General features: G+C 39.3%; 2 protein-coding genes across 3 annotated transcripts; one reads left to right on the plus strand and one right to left on the minus strand.

Annotated features, from left to right (window-relative positions):
- smim22 (small integral membrane protein 22) lies at window positions 1-3,698 on the minus strand. Its single transcript, XM_077733760.1, has 4 exons — window positions 1,532-3,698; window positions 848-989; window positions 652-710; window positions 1-536 (listed from the first exon to the last, which is right to left on the minus strand). The coding sequence occupies exons 1-4, from the start codon at window positions 1,712-1,714 to the stop codon at window positions 489-491; spliced, it is 432 nt and encodes a 143-aa protein (XP_077589886.1). The 5' UTR covers window positions 1,715-3,698; the 3' UTR covers window positions 1-488.
- cog1 (component of oligomeric golgi complex 1) lies at window positions 3,511-25,809 on the plus strand. Of its 2 annotated transcripts, XM_077733758.1 has the most exons (16): window positions 3,511-3,964; window positions 7,723-7,964; window positions 9,859-10,040; window positions 11,697-11,873; window positions 13,019-13,175; window positions 14,383-14,593; window positions 15,559-15,895; window positions 18,421-18,875; window positions 21,858-22,004; window positions 22,893-23,051; window positions 23,143-23,267; window positions 23,762-23,870; window positions 23,964-24,073; window positions 24,919-25,000; window positions 25,108-25,131; window positions 25,625-25,809. In XM_077733758.1, the coding sequence occupies exons 1-15, from the start codon at window positions 3,659-3,661 to the stop codon at window positions 25,114-25,116; spliced, it is 2,808 nt and encodes a 935-aa protein (XP_077589884.1). In that variant the 5' UTR covers window positions 3,511-3,658; the 3' UTR covers window positions 25,117-25,131; window positions 25,625-25,809. The 2 variants fall into 2 exon arrangements, with proteins under 2 accessions (XP_077589884.1, XP_077589883.1); XM_077733757.1 differs by lacking the exon at window positions 25,108-25,131.
- The last annotated feature ends 1,006 nt before the right edge of the window (window positions 25,810-26,815 follow it).

The following is a 26,815-nucleotide window of genomic DNA, read 5'->3' on the forward strand; positions in this document are numbered from 1 at the left end:
GCTAATATGCGCGGAATTGAAAATTCAACACCTTTAAGGCAAATGTACTCACAAAAAGTGGATCTTGGAATAAAATTTTAAGATGAACCAAAACGAATTTTACCTAAATTTTCTTTCACTCTAGTGCAACCATCAATAACCTATGTAATATGGTCCAGTTTCTTTACGTTGCGTAAAATATAAAACACCTTACATCAACTACCAACAGGAAGGGAGTGGAATTTTCAATATGATTTATATTTAATTTATTGTACGTAATTTCATGCCAAATATATTAAAAACATTATACTCAAGACAAGACCATTCAGAGGACGTGCAATCAAGAGAAGTTGTGCAATTTGCAGGAGTACACTACAAGTAGAAAGATATTAGGTTAGGAACAAAAATAAACGTAGTGATTCAACACATTTCAGAACACATTAAAATAACATTGTGAAATGTTTTACTCAGGAGTCGATGAAAACCCTCCATTTTGTGTAGTTCATCTGTCATGATTCCAGGGGCACGTTCTCGATGCCAACTTTATGTCGTTTGGGCTGTCAAGACACACAGCCACACAGCAAAACTCACACCACTATTTCATTTTTATATTTGAGTGCTTTGTTCTTTGTTATATCTTTTTCACTAGATGTAAGGAAATGTCTTATTCACCTTGGCCTCGCAGCAACAGCATCGTATCAAGACCAGAAGGACCAGCAGCACAATCAAACCTATCACAACACACAGCAACATCATCAGGATCCCCTGCGAAGCCTAAAGTAAAACTGCAGTGCAAAAACGCATACATGCACACACATACACAGTGTATACACATTGGCATATAGTGGCATACAATCAAGATACTTGCCAACAAAGACGAAGAAGATAACAACAAAGCCAATGTCCCATTCTGTTTGAAACAATAGTTTGGACTCCAGTCTGGAAATCACATCATTGAACTGACTCTCAAATACTTCTAAGTCTTTTCTTCGTCCCATAGTACTCATTTCCTATGAAAGAAGCCACAAGTTAAAATTAAGAATTTATATGTTCTGCATTATATATTTTGTGTTGTGCTGTATGCAATTGGAAAATTCAACAATTTTAAGGGTGCGGCTTATACTCCCAAGCGGCTTATAGTGGCAGTCGGCTTATATGCGAGTAAATACATTATTCGCTTGATAGCACAAGACTAAAAATAAAAATAATTAAGCTAGGAATTAGGTCGGCGCAGCAACAATTAGTGCAAACCTTGATTTCAGTCCACAAACTCAAATATCTTCCAGTACACTTGGAGGGGTTGCAATAAGCAAGGCTGGCAAGATTCAGATTTAGAACACAATCTCTTTACAGATAAATAAAATGACTAACTATGTTAATAATTGGAAAACTTAACGTATATACCGAACACAAATGATATTTAATTTAAAATCTTATATTAATCCACATATAATAAACAAAAATAAATTAGCCATTACTTGGAGTAGTTGCCACTTTATCAGAAGTAGTTGTCCTCTGTTTATTTAATTTCTTTCCATGTTGGCAGTATTACCTGTTCGACGTAATAACTCCGCGTTTGCTGACTCAAAAAATAAAAATTATGAGGAGAGTAAATGTTTAGCCAGCAGTCAATCCATAGCTCGAAATGTGGTGGCTCATGGGAGAGTGGGAAGAAAAGAAAACTAAAATTTATCGGGTCAATAAAACAGAACAAGGTGGGATCTAGTGGGTCCATAGGTCAATGTAGCACCACAGTATAAACGGTATCCTTTGTGTGCTATTTTAATCAGTACAATACCTTGTGCTGTCCTTAAAACCATATGAATGAACAATGGGACATGCGGGCAGTGGACATTTTGAGAAGCATTCGGGGAGTCTCCCTCGGATAACCTCCATCGACCGGGAGTCAAAAACTACTATGTTGCCGGATGCTTCCTCTGTATGAAGATTATCGTTGAGGACCCAGCTTTAACTGATCATTGTTTGGACGGATCAGCAATTTCAGTTAAATATATCATATAGCAGACAAACACAGTGATTTTTGAGAAGTGAAATTAAGTTTCTAGGATTTGCAGAAAGTGCATTAATTACACTAACAAAAGAAGGCAGTTGCATACATTTGTTTTATTGATTTGAATACCTCGACCACAAATTATTGGAACACCATTTTTGGTAACCTCATTGACCCTTGACCTACACGCACATGTGAAGCCAAATCATGAGAACGGGTATTTAAGGTGTCCAGCTGCCTGTTGTTGTCCTCTTTGCATCTTCTCTGAGGAGTGGCAACATGTGAGCCTCAAAACAACTGTCAAATGACCTGAAAACAAAGATTGTTTAACATGGTTTAGGGCAGGGGTGGCCAAGTCCAGTCCTCGAGAGTCCCTATCCGGTCAGTTTTCCATATCTTCCTCCATCAAGACACGTGAATCAAATGAACTGGATCAGTATCACGCTTCTGGACAGCTTGCTGATGAGTTCAACATTTGATTCAGATGTGGTAAAGGAGGAGATATAAGGAAAACACACTGGATGAGGGAAGAATGGATAGGGACTCTCGAGGACCGGACTTGGCAACCCCTGGTCTAAATGTTCTGTCTCTGTGTGTTTTAATTTGTGTTTGTTTGTTCATTGTTCTGTTTTCACTTTGTTTTATTGTCTTGGAATCAAGTTTGTAGCTTATTCTGTCCACTTGAGAGAATGAAAGAATTCACAAATAGAAGAAGGTGGTCTATGTGTTCATTACAACACAAAGTAAAGCATCTTCTCCACCTTCAACCAGACCCTCATTAGAAAGTATAGGAAGCATTAAGAGGCTGTTATTTCTGCAAAAGGAAGGTATATATTGATGTAATTTTTCTGTTGGAGTGCCCAAATTTATGCACCTGCCTACTTTTGTTTCAGTAATTATTGCACTTTTTGTAAATACTATAAAATTAATTGGGTGGCCCAGGAGTGCGTGTGGTTAGTGCGTCAGCCTCACAGCTCTGGGGTTTTGGGTTCAAATCCAGGTGATGTCCATCTGTGTGGAGTTTGAATTTTCTCCACAGGCCTGCATGGGTTTCGTCCAGATACTCCAGTTTCCTCCCACATTCCAAAAAAACACGCACGGGAGCCTGCATGGTTGTCCATCTCCTTGTGCCCTGCGATCAGCTGGCCACCAATTTGGGGTGTCCCCCACCTCTGGCCTGGAGAAAGCTAGGATTGGCTCCAGCACCCCCGACCCTAATGAGGAGAAATTACATGAGATGATATCAACTTAATATCGCTTCTCAAATATCACTGCTTGTCTGATATATGATATGTTTAACCGAAATTACTGATATAAACAAATAAAGATTTCTATAGAAACATCTTTAAAATGAAAAAAAAATATTCAATGTCTAGCAAGATCCTCCGACTTTTATTTTGTTATTTCCATCCGCCGGTGCTCCACATGTAAACGTCACAAAGAGCCTCTGATAAAATATCGAATAGGCGAAGCACTGTTTAGAACTATTCGAGGCTCCGTAACTCGGTAAAACCCGGAAGTAAAATCACATAATGGGCCTTATGGCAGTGTCGCAAATCTCTTTCGGTCAAGTCTCATCAGCTGACGACGTTGAAACCGGAAATGTGTCTCTCGTTTTCCGGGTTATGGATTCCATGTAGTAGTTGCTGAAGTTGTTTTGGAAGAACAATGACTGATGCAACTGCGCTGTCCCTTAACATATTGGAGATTAAAGACCCGGTGTTTGTGTTCGAGCGCTACAGCACCGATGACATCCGCTGCATCGAGCGTAAAGTCCGCGGTGAGATAGAGCAAAAGAAGGAGGAACTAAGGCAGATGGTGGGTGAACGTTACCGGGACCTAATTGACGCCGCAGACACCATTGGGGAGATGAGGCAAAGCTCGGGGAGTGTTGTCCATTCCATCCAGAACATGTACCAGTACTGCCACCGACTGAAGCAAGGCAAAGCCCCTGTGAGCGGTTGCACTCCGGAGGTAGACTGGAGCTTCTGTTGCAATTTGTGCGTGTTGTGTATGGGTCCCAAACATAAATATTTAGAAAGAGATGAACACATTCTAGATTTAATATGCCATTTAAAACTATGATATGTGCGGTTATTCAATCGTTCATGGGAGAGACGATCAATGTGATGTTGAAAGAAAGTCTTTCCTCAAATTTCGCGAATTCACTTGTTCGCGGATTTTTTTCTATTTAAAAAATGACTGAGGTCAGGAGAGCTACAATAGGGGAGAAGGGCCGCTCCAAACGTCATTTATACAGTGCCTAGATTGCCTGTTTCTATTTTCTCTTTTGTTGTGAGTGACTTTTGCATTTTTTTTTGAGTCACCATTGAAAATGCCTCCAAACATTGACGTTCCTTTATATGCTAAATGAGGCCAATGCAATTGCCGCATAAATTTATCTTCACTACTTAGCGGTTCAGCCATCGCGGACTCAGGGCTTCGCAGATTTTTTTTTGAAAAAATAAAAATAAAAAAATACAAATATTACATTGAAACAACATATTTTACAGTTTTTTTGTTATAACATGAATTTCACTCTCTATACCCGTATTCTATACGGTGTACTGTATACAGGGGTAAAAAAAAAAAAATAAAAAAAAATAAAAAAATAAATAACATTTTTTTTTGGGGGGGGGGGGTGGGAAATTAAATTCAAATTAAGCATTTTTGAAGGGGAATCCCTACTTCACGGAAATTCACTCATCGCAGGTGGTCTCGGCCATCTTACCTAGGTTGCTGCCGTCTACACCTAGTTAAACGTGCTCCGACTGACCAGACGTGAGTGGCCTCGATTTTGAATTAAAACAAATTTCCCCTTATATCTTTTTCATTTTATTTTTTGTTTGAAAGTGGCAACTCTTGGAGTAATAAGAACCATCATAAGAAATTAGATATTTTGACACTAGAAGAAATTTGGCTGCCACAACAACTTAAACCTCTAGTAATAAAATTGTAATTTCTGTAATTCGAAAGCATCATGTTCTTATCAAGATAGACTTATTTATTTTTTTCTAATTGAATAATTTGTTATTTTCTATTTACAAAATAAGGGTACGGCTTATACGGGCAGTTGGCTTATATGCGAGTAAATGTGGTATGTCTCCCAGAATAATGGCCCCGGAGGAAACTATTTTAGCCGTGCAGGACATATTTTTATATGCTTTATTTATTTTAAGACTTTTAAATTCCTTATAAGGGTAACATAGTAACCATAATCAACCAGAGGCGGTCGATCAGGTTTTTTATTTTATTTTTGTGACTATTTTCATCGTATCCTTTTTTGTGGGAAAATCGCGTAAGAATTACGTAGACAAATATTTTTGTAACTACCTTTTGTAAATCTGCAATACTAAAAATATATTTTTGTCATCTAGTGACGTCATCTAGTCACCAGCCAATCATGAATTGTACGACGCGTAGACGGGGCGCAGACACTTACAGAATCTTGCCTATCAACGACCTCGGGTTGAATAATTTTCTCTCATATTTGTGTTTCCTCACATCTTTCATACAAAATTGGGACACTTTGACCAATTTTAAAGGGTTTAGTTGGTGGTTTTGTGAGGACCATGGAACAAATTAGAGCATTTAGATCAGGGGTCTCAAACTCGCGCCCCGCGGGCTAAATGCGGCCTACGGGACGATAATTTGCGGCCCGCGTCTTAATATGCAAGATTAATGTCCGTGCGGCCCGCAAGATTGATATCAATGACACTGTGTTCGGAGCTGGATGAACCAATCACGGTGAAGTATACGGCTCTGGAGGGTGGGACATTGGCCGGGCTGTCCAGTGCCTCGCTCACTCCGCTCGAATCGGAGAGCTGCCGTAATCCAATACGATCGGAGGGCGAAAGTGCGCATGCGCCACAGAACAGTAAAAAATTCAATCCGAGACTCATTCCTAGTGTAAACACATATTACAGCCCCATAGATGTCTGTTTCAAAGCCTGCCGTGAAGAGAAAGGTCAGTGATGAGCACAGACAGTTTCAAGAAAAGTGGGGAGTGCAATATTTCTTTGTTGAATATGGGGATGTGCTCTACTTCACTGAGGTACGTTGGCTCAGCAGGGCAAATGTGTTGAAGAGATTTTTTGAGTTGAGAGCAGAAGCAAAAGACTTCATGGAGATAGACGGGGTTGCTGTTCCTGTGCTAAGTGATCCCAAATGGCTCATGGACTTAGCTTTTCTTGTTGATATCACACATGAGCTTAATGTACTGAACAAGAAGCTACAAGGCCAGGGGCAACTTGTCAGTCCTGCCTATGACAACGTGAAAGCATTCTGCACTAAACTTTTGCTATGGAAAGCCCAGCTCTCTCAGGCAAACCTTTTCCATTTCCCAGCATGCAAGGCTCTTGTGGATGCAGGCACACCATTCAGTGGTGAGAAATATGTGTTTTGAAGCTGCAGGAGGAATTTGATCACAGATTTGCAGACTTCAAGACACACAAAGCCACATTTAGAATTTTTGCGGACCCCTTCTCCTTTGATGTGCAAGATGCCCCTCCTGAGCTTCAAATGGAGCTCATTGACCTGCAGTGCAACTCTGCACTCAAAGCCAAGTTCAGGGAGGTGAGTGGAGAAGCAGACAAGCTTGGGCAATTTTTGAGAGAGTTGACCCCCAGTTTCCCTGAACTTTCCCGAATGTTCAAGCGGACCATGTGCCTTTTTGGCAGCACATACTTGTGTGAGAAACTCTTCTCCACCTTGAACTTCAATAAGTCCAAGTATAGGTCCAGACTTACTGATGAGCATCTTCAAGCTCTATTGAGGGTCTTCACTGCTTCCTCCCTCAAGCCAAATGTGACTCAGCCATGTGAGAAGAAGCGCTGCTAGGTCTCTAGCAGCAAGAAGTAGACAAGAGAAGCTGTGTCCAGAATATTTCATGTTCAATGTTCCATTCAAGTTAGGGGGTAGAAAGTTAAAATTTAAAGAGCTGTTAATACAGACATTTGAAACGGAATAAAAATAATTACTTTTCTCTACTTAGCCAGCCACTGTATATCTACTGTATTTTCATTTTTAATTTTTTTTTAATGATTTATTGATTTATTTTTTATTAATCTTTAAGTTACTTTATTTAATCCAATATTTTTTGTTAAAAAATAAAGATATTTGATACCGTTGGAATGTTTTATCGGCGCTTTTCTTGTGGAAATCCTGATGCGGCCCAGTCTCACCCAGACTCTGCCTCTTGCGGCCCTCAGGTAAATTGAGTTTGAGACCCCTGATTTAGATATACAGTACATCTACTTACGAAATGCTCAACTTATGAGTTCTGGAACCAATTAATTGTATAAGTCGAGGTACGACTACTTTTTTATTGTCCATTGTGCAATAATAATAATGAAGTATTATAAAAGGTTTGAGACATATGTTCTATATGAATGTGATAAAAATTTAATTATTTTGGCACACCTAAACAAAAAAAAATCACTCCATTTGAAACACACAAAGGAAGGAATAAAACAAATAGCACAATGAAGCGGGAGGTTTAGTCGATCAAATTGAATGAAAAGGGAATGTTGAAAATGACAGAAAATGCGTCTCACCAAGTTGGGCTCAGCATAGCATTCAGAGACTTGATCACCTGCAGGACCAAAAAGTGTACCTATTTCAGCCAATTTAGATTGCTCAATTGTCAGAATCGTAGTATTAAAGAGTAAATGCATGAGAAAAAAATAATCAGCCTGCTTAAATATACATTCTTCTGACTTAATTTTTTTTAGAGTCAACAGCAGGACAAGTTTTACACCTTGGCATCTCATATCAAGCTCCTCTTGGAGATTCCCGAGCGAATCTGGAGTGCTGTAGAGGCCTCCCAGTTCCTTCAGGCAACTCGTCTCTACCTGTTGTGTGGTCATCTCCACACACTCCTTCAGTTGGAAGCTTCCACAGGAGGTCACTACAGTCCCGCCCTTGCCCGCTTCCCCATCCTTGTCCGGCAAGTAGCCACAATGGGTCACTTCAGGTAGTTGCTGCTCCGTCTTTCTTTCACGAACACAATGGTTCATTTTGTTCATTTAAGAAAATATTTTTTCAATTATTGTTGCTCAAAAGAGTTTAGAACTCAGTTGACATTTCACCAACGCTTCACCCACCTTAGTTATGGTTGCTGAGCTGACAATCTTTGTGACTTCACTGGCAAAAAGCCCTTCCAGGCAGTGTTTTTAGTGATTCATTCTGAAACAATAATTGTGCAGATTGAGGCAAAATTGTTTTCAATATGCAGTCCAGGGTTATATTGATAATATAGGACATTGTACCAAGCTTTCGAGTCAAAAGCATACAAATTCAACACTAGTCACACTGTCAGAATTTTTACACACCAATTAAATGATTTATTCTTGTCAAAGAGTATTCACAAATAAAATTGTAATACTTGCACAGATCTAAAACTTGAAATTGTACAAAACGAAACAGTTTTCTTAAGAAACGATGACTGATTCCACAGGAGCCAGCAAAAGGGTGTCTGACAGAATTCAAAATGAGTATACTACTTATTTATGAAGAGTACTAAATTGAAAGTGAGTCAGAGGAGTAAGTTCCAAAGAATACAAGGTTTTATCGTATAACTTGACACAGGAGACTGAAGCACCATAACTTGACTTACAGAAAAAACGAGATGGACAGACCCAGCATCTTGGGCTCCGTTCAAATAATATCGATTTAATGGTGAAAAAGCCATGCTGTTGTGGTTCCTAGGCCATTGACTAGGGCAGTTAGCCTACATGCTAGGCATCTAACACTGGTATATTCCATTATACTTTAGCTCTATTATACTTTAGACTGACTACACATCACTTGTCTCTTGGTCAAAGCAGTTTCGAGGATTTAAAAAAGTTTTTTTTAATAAAATTATTACATTTCTTGAAAAAAACCCAACAAAAACCCTGTCCGCCACTTTAATAAAACAGCTTTACTTACACGTTATAGGGATGATATTTTAGAAATATACAGTGTTCCCTTGCTACTTCGCGGTTCAGCTATTGCGGACTCAGAGCTTCGCAGATTTTTTTTGGAAAAAAAAATACAAATATTACATTGAAACAACATATTTTACAGGCTTTTTTGTTATAACATGAATTTCACTCTCTCTGCCCGTATTCTATATGATGTACTGTATACAGGGGGGTCATTTAAAAAAAAAAGTATATTTATATTTTTTTGAATTAAATTCAAATTAAGCATTTTTGAAGGGGAATCCCTACTTCGCGGAAATTCACTTATCGCGGGTGGTCCCGGTCCCCATTAACCGCGATAACCGAGGGAACACTATAGTATTTGATAACAGTAACTATAACTTTGCTATTCAGTTTTATGAATGTTCTTCTTTCCTTTATAAAGCAAGTTAGGCAAGAAAGCTTGCTCTATAGCCTCTTGAGAGATATTTAGACTGTAGTGACTCTGTACGACTAGACTTTTCAATATAGTTGCAATTCAATTGATATTTCAGTTTTTCAGAAAGAAAAAACTGCACCTCTCTAGATTATTGTCAATAATCGCGTGGGCGGGCGAGAGAGCGCGGACGGGCAGGCGAGGGCGGGCGAGAGAGAGCGCACAAGAGACTTTTTCCATGGCTACGCGCTCGTAACATAACATATATAAATTTAAATGAACTTGGATTACAATCCGGACACATTTAAGAAATTTATTCTAATCTTACACTAAACTTAATTCAAAATTTAGTTTTAAATTTACAGCTGGCTGAATGTTTGGTCAATGGCCGTGTTGCGAATGGAGTTTGTGAAATGACAATTGTGAGAGCCAATAGAAACTGTTAAAAAATGGTTTGTAATATCTTTATTAGGAAGTACATTTAGATGAAATAAGTTCAACAACTGCACTTTCTTTTTTTTATTCAGGTCCACCATTCTTTTAGACAGCAGGTCTTTGCTGCGGGGTCGTGCGGTTTCAGACCAGGCCATTGCAGAGGCCCTCCTGTCCACGATGCTGCTGGAGGACAGCTCCCCACGCAAGGCACTTGCTGATTTCTTGTTAGCACGAAAGGCATCTATTCATCAATTGCTCAACCAGCCACAACATGGTAGGAAACATCATGCCAACAGGATGTTTTCCCTAATGCTATTTCTGAATCTAATTTCTTCTTTACAACTTCTGTATTTACTAACCCTCACTCCTCTTTTGACCTGATCTACCTTCAGACATCCTATCAGTCAGTCATACAGATCACAACAAAAGTTTTAACTATTAGGGAACTAAAAGTTTTGGGAAATTGATAGTCCTCAATTAGAGCTCTTTCTCACATACTCTGTGAAGCACATTCAAGACAATTGAAGTTCAGGAAAATTTGCAATAGGCGCTGAAGAGGGAATAAGTTGAGGCAGAGTTGGCCATAGTCCACTTTTTCTTTTTACAATCTCTTAAATCAATAGTGTTATGATGGCTGGTGGAGGGCCACAAAGCAGGCACAAAGACAGTTTTGCATGTGGCGATTTCTCTTTATTTTCAATGTACCTTTACAGAGCAAAAGCAGAAGCGAATACATTATATTTATACATTAACCGCAACAATCGGGGTATTACTGTATCTACGACCGACTTGAGTTCACCTACCTTATACTTTAACGCTGCGTTCAGATGGGCATTTTTTTGTCGCATGATTGGTTCCCATAGAAAATCAATGTCAAGCATGAAAAGCATCAGGCGTGACACAATGTGCCAGTTTGACTAGATATGCTGTGTATCGCAATGTCATGCATTGAATTTTTTGCCGAAGCAACAATGAGGCTGGGTTCATTTTCTGCCACAGATATCAGCAATGATACGTAGGCAGACAATTAAATATGTTTTTGTTAAGGCTGGGTCCTCAACAATAATCTTCATACAGAGGAAGCATCAGGCAACATAGTAGTTTTTGACTCCCAGCCGATGGAGGTTATCTGAGGGAGACTCCCCGAACGCTTCTCAAAATGGCCGCCGCCCGCTTGGGGGTGCGGACGGACTGAGCTCATGTTCATCTGGAAGTCTCCCGCTGATACAACGTGCCATCGCTCGGGCAAATCATTTTTTTGCGGTAGGCGGAAACAAACTTTAGGTGGGAATACATGAACAGGAAAAGGTGGTGGTCACAACAAAAGGTGTAGTGCACATTTTAAACAATAGGTGTAAATAAAATTATATTCTAGTAACTTTAAATTCATTACAGTGCAGAAGGGTGGAAGATTAAATATAAGAATACAATTCATATTTCAGTTTTCTCATTAATGTGACTTCACTTGCCAGACCTGGAACCTTCCTCAACATTCAAAAGTCCAAACAGAAAGAAAAAATATATATTATACAAGAATGGTCAAACATAAGTCATGCATTACTATATTACAGGTTTAAATTTGGAATATTACAAGATTAAAGTCTTTTTTTTTTGGTCTTATTTTTGTATTACGTGAACCAGAGGTTATTTGGTTTCACGAACTGAGATTTGCATACCGAAGGTCTGTATAAATGCTGAATTACTCTTGTAGTATGATGATCTTGAAGTAATATTAGGCAAAAAAAGTTACAAGATTATAGTTGTTTTTGAGGTGCATGAAAAAATTAACGTTCAAGGTATGCAGACTTTTGACTATCTAAAGTTTGATTGAACACAAAGCTCCATGCCGGCGGGTGTGAGTGGTATGTTGTCTATGGCCAGTTTGAATAGCCTCAGTTTATTTTGTAAAACATTCTTTTTTGTTTTTCAGGTGCTGGTATCAAAGCCCAAGTGTGTAGCCTAGTGGAACTATTAGTGACCACTTTATTTCAAGCTTATGCTGTTTTCTACATGCACCCTGAGGGGGAAGGTAGGGCAGGGGAAGCAACCCTTAGCTGTGGCCTGCTCTTTTCCATACTGCAAAATGTCACCTGTACCACATCTCTAGGTAAATATTTGTAATGTAATACTTAAAGTATATTTTTAAAAAAAAAAACCTCACAGCAACGTTGATCTCTATACATTCCCAATTTTCACAATTCTCCAGTGAATGTGAAAAGTCTACAAACCAGTGTTTAAATTCAGTTTTTTGCAGTTAAAAAAAAAACCTTGTACAAATGATTTCAATAGGAAATTTAAATAGCACTATGGATTTAATTACTCCTTTCGAAGACTTATCTGAATTACATTTGGTACGTGCATAGTAGCCATGTACGGACGGTGTATCGACCTTTGAGCACAATGTTTTTTCAAGCCTGAATAATTGATTAACATTAGTTGACTTCAGAATTAAAATTGCCACTTTTGATTTGATTTATTTAATAGGGGATTGCACATTAATGAACCTATTGATATTTTCATTATTTGTCCGCAGATAAAAACAATTTGGTCAGTATACACCAGGCAATAAATTCGATTAATTAATTGCAGAATTAAAACTTCTAATCCTTCCTTATTTGTGGATGGATTAAATCGAAATCTGTTAAGGTATGTTCTTGTTTTGTATATGCATGGTTCCTCAAAGCCCTATTTTTGTGTCAGGGCTGATTATTTACATCAATTAACTGTGGGCTTGTTGCCTGTAGATTCCGGGTCAGCCAGTAGAGTTCTTTTTTTTAAGTTACTATATTGACCCAACTATAAAACAATGTTTTTTGCGTTGAAATAAATCTGAAAAAGTGCCAGTCCTTTTAAAATCGGGGTCTAGACATTGTACCCGCTCACAACACTAGATGACGGGAGATCTGTTTCAGATATACTGTCATTATTCTGTTGATAAAAGCGTATATGCGTAGCTTTTTTTATATCAAATTTGGCTAACATCTTCTGAGCTCTCGCAAATCCAATTCATTTATTTGGACAAAAAATCGATTTGTTACTCTCCTTTGGGGAAACAAACTTTAAAATGAGTTTTTTACTTTGATGTTTTGTTTTAATCTTGTTTTGATGAAGTTAAGACAAATAAATGATATCAAGAAAAATGTAGCGTACCATCACATAGGACAGACCAGTTATTAAAAGGAGTAGAAATGGAAACCTTCTCTTTTTTACTATGGTATTTCAGTTCTTCTTTTCAATTGTGTTTCCCCTCAGCTAAAGACAAGCATGTGCTTCAGGAAGATGCTAGTACAGGAAGCTGGTTCAAGTACTTGCCCTCTTCAGTCACAGAGTTCCAGCCGACACTTCGCACCCTGGCAGAACCAATCCAGAGAGAACTTCTTCGGGACACTTTACAACAATGGATTGATACGTAAGCTTTACTCTCTCAATATGGTGCAACCAGAGTTAGGTAAAAGTCTTACGCAAGACTAAGGTTATTTAAAAAATTTTTACTCAAAGTATTTTTCCCAACTGGCACCTGGGCCTTTGCTGGGTTTAGATGGGCGAGGGGAGAGTCCGAATCAGTTGTGGGCAAACTATTCCACAAAAGGTTGCAGTGGGTCCAGGTTTTCATTCCAACCATAAAGAGGACACCTTTTTACCAATCTGGTGACCTAAAAGTGCAATCAGTGGATTGCCGTCAAGTGCTTCTTCTTTTCTGCAGAAATCTCATTGGCTAAAGTGTCTTTGCTGGTTTGGTTGCATCAGAAACTTGCACCCACAGTGGCCCCCGAGGACCGGTTTGCCCACCCCTGGTCTAAATTATAATAAATTATAGCAGAACTACTATGTAGCATTAAAATGTTTAACGTACCCACCCCCTTCACATGAAAGGAACCACCCTTCGTAAAGAGTATGAGCATCTGTTAGTTGAGAAAACATAATTCCTACCATAAAATTAAAATGCTGATCTCTTCAGTTTTACATGGTCTATCTGTGCCAAACAAAAACTGGGAAAGAGGCTGATATCTGAATTTTGTTTTTGTTTTTTCCAGTAATGTTGTTAACTGAGTTAATATTTTACAGCCATGTGATTGAACAGCTCAGCATTATAGGATTTCGGAGACCTGTGTGTCATGTGAGTGGATCATATGACTGTATTGTTACATCTGATTGGTATAATGGAGTTGTGATTATTGTCACTTCGCTTCATTGGTGAAACTGGTAGGGGCACTGTAAATATCTCGGTCAAAAATGAAGTACATGTAAAATAAAGAGGAAAAATGTAACAACTTAATGTAGGCCAAAGTGGTGGAGTAAGAGTCACCTTTCTTTGATACATTTTTTTTTTTTAAAGTATGGCGTGGCAAAACTGCTCCAAGAAGTAACTTTTTCTTAGCAAGGTACTCAAGTAAATGTAACGGATCAAAAGTAATTGAGTCAATTTTTACGCATTACTAGCCACCTTTGACTAGCCAGATTGATGCATTCTGGTTCCAACATGTTTAATGTAAAGTATTGAAAGATTGCAGCTCGACTTTGGGTTTTCCCTAATAATTCATTTTTTTAGTATGCTAGTGTGCCAGTGATTGATTTGGAATACCTAAAGGATTTTATCTTGATAATCCTTCTTTTAGGTGTAAGGAGGACATCTTTTATGGAGTTGGCAGCCTGTTGGTCTATGTAAAGAGCCTGAAGGGGCTGGCAGCCATTAGAGATGCTGTTTGGGACCTTCTCTCTGCTGATTCAATCAGTCAGCACTGGAACAAAGTGTGTCTACGGCTCCTGGATCGCCGTCTGAACATTTGGGATGACTTTCTGCAACAGCTCTTCCTTCAACGGTTACAGGTTAGTACTCCGTATAAGAAAAAACATTATGAAAGTTAGTGTTGTGAAGACACAAAATGGTTAAATCTAATTATATGTATTATAGCAATGCAGCCATCATTTAAGAAATCGATTAATCTGATGAATTAGTTTGATTAATCGAGTTCATTCTTGAGGGTAAATAAGCATTAAATGCACTGCAGATTAATTTTAGGAGATGAAAAAAGTGTTTATTCTTGTAATCAATAAACGATCACCCATGTACCGGGGACAAAATTGCAGGAGATTGATCAAAATATCCCAATTTTGTATATCAAAAATGAGAGTAAAATTATAAGGAAATTATTTATTTTTGCCCTGTTTATGTGAAAATATGTGCCGCGTTGTATTTGTACAGCTTTTAATTGGTTTTTAAGGGGAATTGCAATCATTAATAAAGGGAGCATTTAACCGAGAAGGACAGGTATGTCAAGGACGGGATCTTGAAACATTGATCGTGGTCGTTGTGAGACAGCCAATTGAATTGAATGATTTTGTTCTCATTATAGGAGATAAAATAAGAGCGATGAAATGGAAGCCCAGGAAAGGGTAGCTCTGTTCTAAATTGAGAATCAATAAATCCACGACAATATTTTCAAAATAAAATAAAGGATAAGAAAATGCATTTACTTTTTGGGGGATTTCGTAACTTGGATCTATTTCGTATCTTGAGTCACTTATTTGCATATAAAAAAAATATAACCTGAAAATGTTGTACCTATAGGGCATTCGTAAGTAGACGTATGACTGCTTCCAAAACAAACCACTACTACACCACTCTAAATGAATAATCAAAGTAGAAACATTTAATTCAGAGCTTATTTTTAACAAATTTACTCAATTTAATTGATTAATCATTGCAGCTCATGTATTACTGAAATACAAATACAATATAATTTAACAAAATTAAAACAAATGTATTCAATACCCTTTCATTGTTTCACAAGGCTATCACCAAAGAAGAAACTAAAGTCATCTCAATGAGCTCGGTTCAGCTCCTCACCTCCACTGTGAAAAACCTTGCAGAACAGACTGCCAATAACTGGGAAGCACAGTTTGAGTTAGATGTGTCTGCCTACATGTGGACAGACTTTCCAGGGGATCTGCAGAGTGATGCGGGTTGGGTTAGTGAAGCCCACAAAGGACAGCAACAGCAAAAAAGTGCTCTGGCAATGAAGACCAATGGTGTCACACCCTGTGTACAAAGCTTTTGCTCTTCTGTTGACGCCAAGCTGAAAGCACGTCTTGAGGACCTCCAGCACTACCTTCCCTCTCAGGATACAGGTTGGGTTCAAATCAGTTTTTCTGTTTTTTATTATTATTTTACACATCAGTGAACTTTTATGATTTTTCATATATGCGTTCCAGCAAGTAGAAATGTATTTACAATTACACAATTATTCTTCTATTCAAGTATTCTTTTTTGCCGCTAATACGCTGTGAGAGCTCAGCTCACCCAGCATCTACCTTCCTCTGCAGTGCGGAAGTGCGTGACTTATCTCCAGTGCGCAAAGAACCTTTTTCCTTTTTATCATTAAATATCTCGTGCATCCATTATTCAATATGGTTGGTGAAAAGCGAGAGGCTTCTAGTGAGGGAGGTGTGTGTCTGTGTGTGTGTGTGTGTGTGGGTGGGTGTGTTTTTTGGGTGGGACCGGGTGGGTGGGTGGATGGGTTTGTGGGTATATATATTTGTGTATATACATATCTATGTACATACAGACACTCCCCTACATACAAACATTCGATTCAGGAATAACGGTACATACGAACATGTCTGCGCATTGCGTTTATGTCGAAAAATGTCGGTAAGTTAGATTTTGTACTGCGCGCCTTTTTCCTTAATACCGACGCCTGGCGCTGTGAGAGCTCAGATCACCCAGCATCTACCTTCCTCTGCAATGTGGAAGTGTGTGGCGTATCTACAGTGCGCAAGGAATCTTTTTCATTTTTATGATTAAATATCTCGTGCATCCATTATTCAATATGGTTGGTGAAAAGCAAAAGGATTCTAGTGAGGGAGGTGCAAGGAAGAGGCAAGCCATTTCATTTGAAACAAAAGTGGCAACAATAAAGAAGCTTGATGTGCGTGAGAAAGTGGTGAGCATTGCACGGGAATACAACTTGAATCATTTGACCGTCAGTACCATTTCTAAGCAGAAAGAGCGTATAATGGAACACGTGAAAGGTGCAGTGCTGATGCAATCAACAATCAATAAAAGACGAGGGAAAAACAGAAAAGATGGAGCAATTTCTCATCATTTGGCTCGAGGATCAGCAGCAGCGGCATGTTCCTCTGAGCCTTATGCTCATTCAGGAGAAGGCCAAATCTATCTTTGATGATGTCAAAGCTAAGGCTGGGGAAAGTGCTGCCGAAGAAACGTTTTCTGCCAGCCACGGGTGGTTTTCCCGTTGCAAGAAGAGGGCTAATCTCCACCAAGTGTCCGTGTCCGGAGAGGCGGCATCTGCGGACAAAGATGCTGCCGAGCGATTCCCCCAAGTGTTTAAGTAGATCATTGAGGAGGGTGACTATTCGGCTAAGCAGATCTTCAATGTCGACAAAACTGGTCTTTTTTGGAAGAAATTTTCAGAGAAGACCTACATTAGCCGTGAGGAGAAAACAATGCCCGGATATAAAGCGGTTAAAGACCGCCTAACTTTGATGCTTGGGGCGAATGCTGAAGGGAGCTACAAGCTGAAGCCGCTGCTAGTTTACCGGGCAGCTAACCCTCGAGCCATGAAGAATGTGATGAAAAGCGCTTTCCACGTTATATGGATGTCAAACAAGAAGGCATGGGTGACACTCGCTGTATTTGAGGACTGGTATGTGTGTATATGTATGTGTATATGTATGTATGTGTATATGTGTGTATGTGTATATGTATGTATGTGTATATGTATGTATGTGTGTATGTGTATATGTATGTATGTGTATATGTATGTATGTGTATATGTATGTATGTGTATATGTGTGTATGGGCCAAGTTCTGATATCTGATAAGCTCCATTGTTTGTATTTTATCACTAAATGCTGCTAGGAAGTGGATTTTACCCCATTCTAGTGCAATTTTTGCTGTTTCGCCATTGATGTCCCTCGTTGTCCTTTCCCGGGGAAATCACACCTCTGGCCTAGTTGTAATGTCTGAAAAGCTCCAGTATTTGTATTTAAACAATAAATGCTGATAGGAAGTGGATTTTACCCCATTTTAGTGCTATTTTTGCCGTTTCGCGTATGGACGTATATGGAGGTATCGACGCTCGTCGCTGTCTTTTTACCGAGGAAATGATACTCCGGGCCCGGGTCTGATGTATCAAAAGCTCCAGTATTTGTATTTAATCATTAAATGCTGCTAGGAAGTGGATTTTACCCGTTGGAGGTGTTACGAGAAAATGCACAGACCGCCACTGTTTATACATATTACTATTTCTGAGAATGTGTGTATGTGTACGTTAGTGTTTGTCTGTCAACATCGAACAAAATGGAGACAACACCGTACATCCGATTTGAATGCGGTTTTGAACGAACAATTGCAAATGTACGGCTCTAGGAGGTTACCGTGCTGAATTTATTTATTTATATTTGAGCCCGGGTCTAAAAAAAAAAAAAAAAAAAAGACTATTCCTGAGAGATTTTGTGTTTGTGGGGTAGCGTATTTGTCTGTTTACATTGGACAAAATGGAGTCAACACCGTAATACACTTTGAATGCCCATATCTATTTGTATATGCCTGTCTGAATGAAAATTGATAATAAATGATTTTTTCCATAGGGGGAATTGTGTTACTCTAATGCTTCCTTTTTTTTCTACAGGCTCTGATTCCAAAACCATTGCAACCCCATTATCAATATGTACTGATGGCTCGTCAGCTTCTACCTTAAACCGCTTCACAGACTCGCCGGCAGTGGAAGAGGCTTTACGAGACAGCTGCCTGGCCTGTGTTCACCACATTATCGCTGCCATCCATTCAGAATTGGCCAAACCTTTGCTAGATCCCAGCCCTGCCAGCATAAGTTCTGTCCTTTTCATGGCGAGGCTGTGTCACTCCATGGGGGAACTATGTCCCAATCTGAAACAATGCATTATGGGACAACCGAGCGGCTGTGTGGCCACGGAAAAAGTGGCCCTGAGGCAGAGCAAGAAGTTAGGTAAAGCAAATGCGGCCACTCCAGTCAGTGCGGCTCAGGCCAAGTGGGCAGAGCTAAAGGAAGAACTTCTCAAGTGCAGCAAAGAGGCCTACCGCATCTGGACCACGACTTTCTCAAAAGTCAGCATATATTCAATGTATTACATGCATGTATTTTTTTTCTTTTACAGTTTTAGTGCTATCTTAGTTTTTTAATAAATCAATATATTTAAATGAGAATGTATCAAAAGGCTAAGATACAATATAGTCAGACGAGGTAAACGATTTTTTAAAAATCAGCACTTGCATGTGCCAGGACAGTGGTAAAAAAAGACCTTACAGCTACTGAGGTCTCAAATATTACTTCAATCTATGCGTACTATCATCAGGGCCATCACTGTTATACAAATTTAGTATGCCAATTTTTTGGGAGGTTTTATTGAAATTTATAAAATACCATATTTTCACACCTATAGGGCGCACTTAAGTCTAAAATCTTCTAAAATGGAGGGGGCGCCCAATCAGTCGGTGGGCATTGTGTATGCACTACATACAAAGTTTTGTATGACCCTGACTGCTTAACTGTCTTGGTTTCATTTCTTGTCGACACACAACTTACTGCGGTCAACCCATCGGATGTTCACCCTAAAAATAGCCTCCCTGCCTATTCCAAGCATTATGGTAAATCCATTCAAAACATCTCACACGAGTAGCGAAGCAGTTGACTTCCGTGTGCACGCAGTCAAAATCAATCTCAATAGTCAAAGAAACAATTCCTTAAAGCTAAACAGAGGAAAGGCTTTATGGGAATGCGGGTGTGAACGCTTGAAAAATGGACTCAAGCCATGGATCAAACACGAAATAACAGCAGGGAGAAACAGCGATGCGGATGGCTTGGGAGTGACGGATCTCGGATGGCAACCATAGTATTCCACGATTTGGAATGGATTGCTGATGCCTGGGCCAAAGTGCCGGCGAGCACCATAGTTTTAGCTTTCGTCAAAGCCGGAATCACCATTATGAAATCCTACGGCGACAATTCTGACCCTAACCTGGCGTTTGCATGTTCTCCCCGGGCCTGCGTGGGTTTCCTCCGGGTACTCCGGTTTCCTCCCGCATTCCAAAAAAATGCGTGGTAAGCTGATTGGATACTGTAAATTGCCCCTAAGTATGGGTGTGAGTGTGCATGGTTGTCCGTCTCCTTGTGCCCTGCGATCGGCTGGCCACCGATTTAGGGTGTTGTCCCCCGCCTCTGGCCCAGAGTTGGCAGGGATTGGCTCCAGCACCCCCCGTGACCCTAATGAGGTAAAAGTGGTTCCGAAAATGAGATGAGACGCTAGCATGCATGGTAACGTAAGTGTCGTGCTAGCATGACCATTCCGGCACGTCCATTTGGCCGAAGCGCCTTTTCTATCGGCAATAAACTGAAATTGCACCTGCAACTGAGATAGCACCTTTTCATTTGGTGCGTCCTATAGGTGTGAACATATGGTGTTTAAACATTAGCACTGCTTAGATTTTGGGAAAAAAGTTAATGTACTTAAAGACTGGGTTAAATTAGGGGTGCTCAAGCTCCTAAGGTCCAGCCACACCCTTTTTAATCTGGCTCACCGACAGAATTTAGGAGTTAAGCATATTCAGCCGTGTGCTGACACTTTTTTTTAGCACGCGTACTACTAAAAAGATGATCAAATCAAACAAATCTCCACATTTTAGTTTATTCTTGTTTATATTGAGGATTTTTGCATAACCACATGTATACAATTCAACTTTTTTTGTATAACGCTGCATTGGTAAATGCTTCATATTTGTGTGTTAGAGGGTTAGGGGGTTAGGGTTAGAGACAGCATGCTACATGCTACTGTTAGAGACAGCATGCTACTGCTTTTAAATTAGTTAATTTTGCTCATCACCACCCAAAGAGTGCCAAATTTAACCATACTATACAGTGCCTTATGAAAGTATTCGGCCCCATTGAACTTTTCAACGTTCGTCACATTTCAGGCTTCACACATGAATATATACAGTAATATGGAAAAAGATCATTTTCAAGATTATCCTTTATAAATCATTCGTTGTTTGGATCAGATTTCTGTTACCGTATTTTCACGACTAAATGGCGCACCGCATTTAAACCGCCCCGAAATACGCAGCCAGGAATGGCAAAACACACACCAGCTTAAACTTATGGACACTCGCTAAAAAACACGTTTTTAAAAAGGCAACGAAAGTAAAACTGAGTTTGGTTGTACTTTATTTAACCATTTTACAATGTACTCATGTTTTTTGATCAATCATCACCCACAAATCCATCAAAGTCCTCATTTTCTGTGTCCGAATTAACAATTGTCCAAATGATTCATCAAAAACTCTGGGTTCCCTCTATTCGTTGTCACAATCACTCACATTGCCATATGGCTCGACAGAAATGCCGGCTTTGGCAAAAGCTCGAACAACAGTGCAAGCAGACACGGTAGTCCAAGCGGCCACAATGATGGCTGATAGGTGCCAAACACAGCTTTACGAGGAGTTACGCCACTATGTGCAAATGGATTGTGGCCGCTTGGACTAACGTGTCTGCCAATGTGAGTGACTGACAACAAAGAGAGGGAACCCAGGGTTTTTGATGAATCATTTGGACAATTGTTCAATTCGGACACGGAAAATGAGGACTTTGAAGGATTTGTGGGTGATGATTGATCAAAAGACATGAGTACATTGTAAATTGGTTAAATAAATCAATCAAACTCAGTTTTGCTTCCGTTTCCTTTTTTAAAACTTGTTTTTAGCGTGTGTCCGTATGTTTAAGCTGGTTTATGTTTTGCCATGCGTGGCTGCGTTTATTAATGTGGTGCACTTTGTGTGTGTGTCAAGTACAGAAATAGCACATGTTACTGAGACTGCGTCTTTAAATGCTGTGCGCCACATAGTCGAGAAAATACAGTATTAACAATGTCACAAGAATTGTAAGGCGATCAGAGATATTTTATTGGCTAAAATAATACTGGTAATAAATAACTATCTTTCATATTAATGTTATTGATACCAGATCTTATCTGTTATTTTTAAATTAATATTCTAGTACATGTTGAATGACTGAAATTATTTGCTGTGATGTTTTAGAAGCTGATGGAAGAGTTTGCAACAGCTCTTCTTGCAGATTCTGCTGGTGCTATCTTGGCAAACGCAACACACTGGGAAGATCTCGAGATTCAAGAAGAGGCCGAATCAGGGAGCAGTGTTACATCCAAGATTCGTCTTCCTGTTCAGGTCGGCCATTCACTTTGCTTTTAATTAATATGAGACCATTTTATTATTTTCTTTTCATGTACTGTATTTTCACAACTATATGGCGCATCACATTTAAAGCCACAGTGTCAGTAACGGGTTCTGTATTTGACACACACAGGATGCACCATTTTTTAAAGACGTGGCCAGGCATGGCAAAACAAATCAGCTTAACGTGACTAGACATTTAGTCGGCGGACAATTCGTTGGCGGACTTGCGAACGATTGTTTTAAAAATAAAAGGCAATAAATAAAATTATTTTATGATTTTTTTTATTAAAAAGAAAACAAAGGAAATTTGTATTCTTTGTTGTCTTCCTTTTTTTTTGCTTGGTATTCCCATAGGTATCGTGTATACAGACTAGATTTCTGATGCGCGTTGTGAGGCAACAGAGTTAGACGTCGTCATTTGTCGGCCATTTTAAGAACAGGCCCATTCGCTCCTATTAATAGAGTTAATAGAATATTTTGTTTTTGAAAGGACAATAGATTGCTTGATTTACTACATCTACCGGTAGGGGTTCTTTAGTAAATCCAGCCGGAATGACGGCGAGCACCAAATTAGTGTGCTCGCCGTCATACTGGGTGTATTGACAAAAAAACTATATATCCCAGCAGTCGCTGCGCAGTACTTTTTCTATGGGAAAAATAGCAAAGTCGGGTGCTGCTTGCCGTGGTTGTGAGAGGTGTGGAGGATGGTGTACCCTATCGACTGATTTATTTTCTTTTATCGTAATAACAACTTTACTGTTGGTCCATATAGATGGCGCCCTGTCTATTTTGGAGAAAATTAAGACTTTTTAGTGCGCCTTATAGTCGTGAAAATACGGTACATAAAAGATTCTCATGCTAAGTTTATACATTCCACAGCCATCTTTGTACGTCCATTCGCTACTCTTCCAATTGTGTGTTGAGGTGAACAAGGTGGGTGGTCACACAGTTCCTGAAGCTACCATGCAGGAACTTCTGCAGATGTGTCTTGATCAAACTTTGCAGCACTACCAGACACTCACACAGCAGGTACCAAAGGTAAATCTTCGAACAGCCACCACCACCTCTCAGTTCTCCAAATAAGAAGCCTACTTAATTTATTCACATCCAAGTTTTTGCTTGCTTGCAGGAAAACGCTTTTCCAATGACTCAGAACAGAGCATTGCAGCTGATGTTTGACCTTCGTTATCTTTATACCACTTTGTCTGCCCAAATAGAGGAAGGAAAAAGCTGCAAATCATATCAAGACCCTAGGTAACAGCAGAGTAAATTTCAAAGGCAATATCCATACTTTGTCGTCAAACAATTGAATGGCTTAAAAAATTATGGACATTAAAGTAGCTATATGTAAGATTTGGAATTCAAGTGTTCATTACAATGCGCCAATATTTCACTAGGCATTAAAGAAACCAGTTTTTTAGAAATACTTCCAACACAGGTCCTAATGGTTAAACCGAGATTTTCCTATTTTGTCAATGTACTACAAGTTTATTCTTGAAGTATATACACTTCAGTGTGATTCTACGAATACGTACTTGTAGTACGAGTATATGCACTGATGCGTGTTTGACCGCGTGCCTGTTGCCGTGCAACTACTGGCGTGGCCGTGTGCCTAGAGCCACTAGGCAGCCTGCCCGTAGCCGTGCGACTCCCGGCGTGGCCGCCTGACCATAGGCATGCGAATACCGGCAATAAATTAGTCTTTCTGAAAGGATTTAACATCCATATGTTGTTTTTGTGCTCTTCAGGATGCAACAGATCTGTGATTGGCTGGAAAATCACATTGATCCCTTTGACCTAGATGTTTTCTCACCGGGTCTGAATGCAAACCTCAATCGTTTGTCTCAAAGAACATCGGTATATACTTTGAGCTTTTGTTATCAAATGTAAAGAAAATAGTGCATTTAATGAGATTTTGTTCTTTAGTGTTCATGAAATGTTTGTTTTTAGGTGTTGTATGGGCTTGTGACTGGCTCAGAGAAGTCATTTACTCCACAGAGCAGCAGTGTCAACTCTCAAGAGCCTTACAACATCCTTCCAATGTCCAACACTCAAATCAGGTGAATATCGTGGATATTGTAGAACAGACATGCCCCTATTATTAGTACCATACTACGTTTTCGCGCCTATACAAAAATACAATTACACATGTACAATTTTCAAGAAGTGTATTTATTCAATATTACAGTTATATGAATATGAAAAGCCTAATGTATTAATACATAAACATAATCTATACAAAAGTAATTACTTTAAATACTGTGCTTATAGTGAATATAGTTCCTCTCCGCTTTATTCAATAAAAAAAATCATGTTATTTGGAGCTTTACTCCAGTTATCATTCAAGGGGCATTGGATCATCGATGAAATTTTCAGGGGGGGCTGTAGGGGCATGAGGATGAACTTTTGGGAGAGATTTTCGGTGAACAAGGAACATGGTGACCACCGTTTCTTTTCTTATACAAATTTCTTATCCAAATATGCTTTTGTACAAGAACATACACTGTCAAGCCACACTTACCAAATTCAATGGCTCCGACCATGTTGTCATCAACCTCCGTGACCCGTTGTTGCAAACTGCGTGCCATATTGAAAATCTGCAGATGTCTTAGCACAAGACCATGTTCTTCATCCTCATTAAATTGAATTGAATGCTTTTATTGACATTATATAAGTATAAGGTATAAAGCTTCACACTGAAGTGCACAAATAACAACAACCAAATTAACAATCAATAAATAATAAAGCATAATCAATAAATAAGTAAAAAATAAACAAGTATAGGTATATGCAAATGAACAAGTGGCTGTCAGGAAAGGTTGTTATGCAGAAAAAATGCAAAAAAATACATGATAGCTAAAATGGGGAAGTGTACCAAATATCTGAACAGCTTTGTTCTTCATAGATTTGGGTTGTTACCCATCAGCATGTCTGATACACGCAAATCCAAGTTGACCACCAAACCTTCCAGGTCACAGCACCAGATGGTGAGTAATAGCTCTGCTTTGCATTTTGTAGACTGATCATTATCATCTATATTTTGGTATCATGTTGTGGTAATCCTGCTTAAATGTAGTCTGTTAAACTTTCCCAGACATTTTGAGTTGGAGACAGAAAGGCAAGTTTGTCAGTGTGTGTGCGTGTGCATGTTTTTTGTTTTCTCGTTTGTCTTTGGTGCACTGGCAGTTTCTCGCAATTGAATCAATTTTTCATTGGAATTATGACCAAAAACTCTAGTTACGCTGCTATCCTTTATAGACCGAATACCCTCCTTTGCTCGAAAGTAGTGCCAAGTAACTCAATCTATTAACTGCAATCACCAATGATTAACAACTGATTCCTAATTAAAATTGAATCAACCATTTTATATCATCCAATCAAAATAAAGTTAATTGAAGCCCCATTGTTCACAGTTGCTCCTGATAGAATAGTGTAATAATCAATGAAATCATAGCTGGATTGCATTTTAAAATCATGATGCAGATGATGGCTTTTGGAACAGCATATAGCTGCTTGGTGGTCTAGAGCTCTCGTTAGATTCCATTTAATTTTGTTGTTTACTTTTCAACAAACAATGATAATTGAGATTTTTTTTTTTCTTCCTCTTGCAGTCTACTACACCCTCCTCAGCAGACAGTCGACCCGGCAGCCTCTTCCGACAAATGGCTGAAGAAGAAGACACAACCTCTCAATCTTTATTTAAACTCAGTTGGCTGTCAGGCATGACCAAATAACATCCCATATAATCAAATGTTTTTGTGCTCTTTAAAAATAAAAGTTTATTAAATACACTCAACTGATCTGTCTATTTTTTTTGTCTACATGCAATATTTTTATTCTTCTTGATCATTATTTTTTTTCATTCATTTTCTCTACCGCTAATCCTCATAAGGACACCCTGAATTGGTTTGCCAATAAATCACAAAGCACAAGGAGACGGAAAACCATTCTCGCTCATACTCATACTTAGGGGTGATATAGAGCATCATGTTTTGGGGATGTGGGAGGAAACCAAAGAACCCGGAGAAAATCCTTGAAGCAAACGCGACACAGGAAGGTCACAAGCTACCAAGGAATGAAGCCTCAAAACTCCATAGATGGCAGTTCTATGGCCCTGGCGCAGGAGACTGGACTCCCATGATTCACCGAGAATCCTGCTGAGGCTATAGAGCTGATCCACTGTTCCACGGCCAGGACGAAAAACCTCACTGTTCTTGCAGAATCCGAGATTTGACCTCTTGCCCCGGCAGGTTTTTTTTTTCTGCCTTGATAAATAAAACATTTAGGAACTGCATTTTACTTTTGTCTTTGTGTCAAACAAAAAGTGATTTGATGGTCTGGAAAATATTTGCATGCAATCCCCAGGTCCGCGTGGGTTTCCTCCCACATTTCAAAGACATGCATGGGGTAGGCTGATTGGACACTAAATTGCCCCTATGTATGGGTGTGAGTGTGCATGGCTGTTCATCTCCTTGTCCCATATGATCGGCTGGCCACTGATTCAGGGTGTTCCCCAAATGTGGCCCCGGAGTCAGCTGGGATAGGCTTTCGCACCCACGTGACCCTAATGAGGATAAAGCGGTTCAGAAAATGAGAGGCATGCGGCGGTAATCAGGTGTGGGTGTGGCCTTTAAAATTTAAATTAGCTTTTCTACAATTGTGATTAGTCAAGTTAATTTGTTATTTAACAAAGGGGACAATTACTTTTTCACTGAGGAATATTCACGTTTGTATTTTTTTCTGCCTTTCATTCCTTGGGTTGTCTCTGTCATACAAAAAAAATATTTGGTCTGAAACCTGCG

This window comes from Stigmatopora nigra, chromosome 15 (genome assembly GCF_051989575.1).
Source record: "Stigmatopora nigra isolate UIUO_SnigA chromosome 15, RoL_Snig_1.1, whole genome shotgun sequence".
NCBI classification, from domain to species: Eukaryota; Metazoa; Chordata; class Actinopteri; order Syngnathiformes; family Syngnathidae; genus Stigmatopora; species Stigmatopora nigra.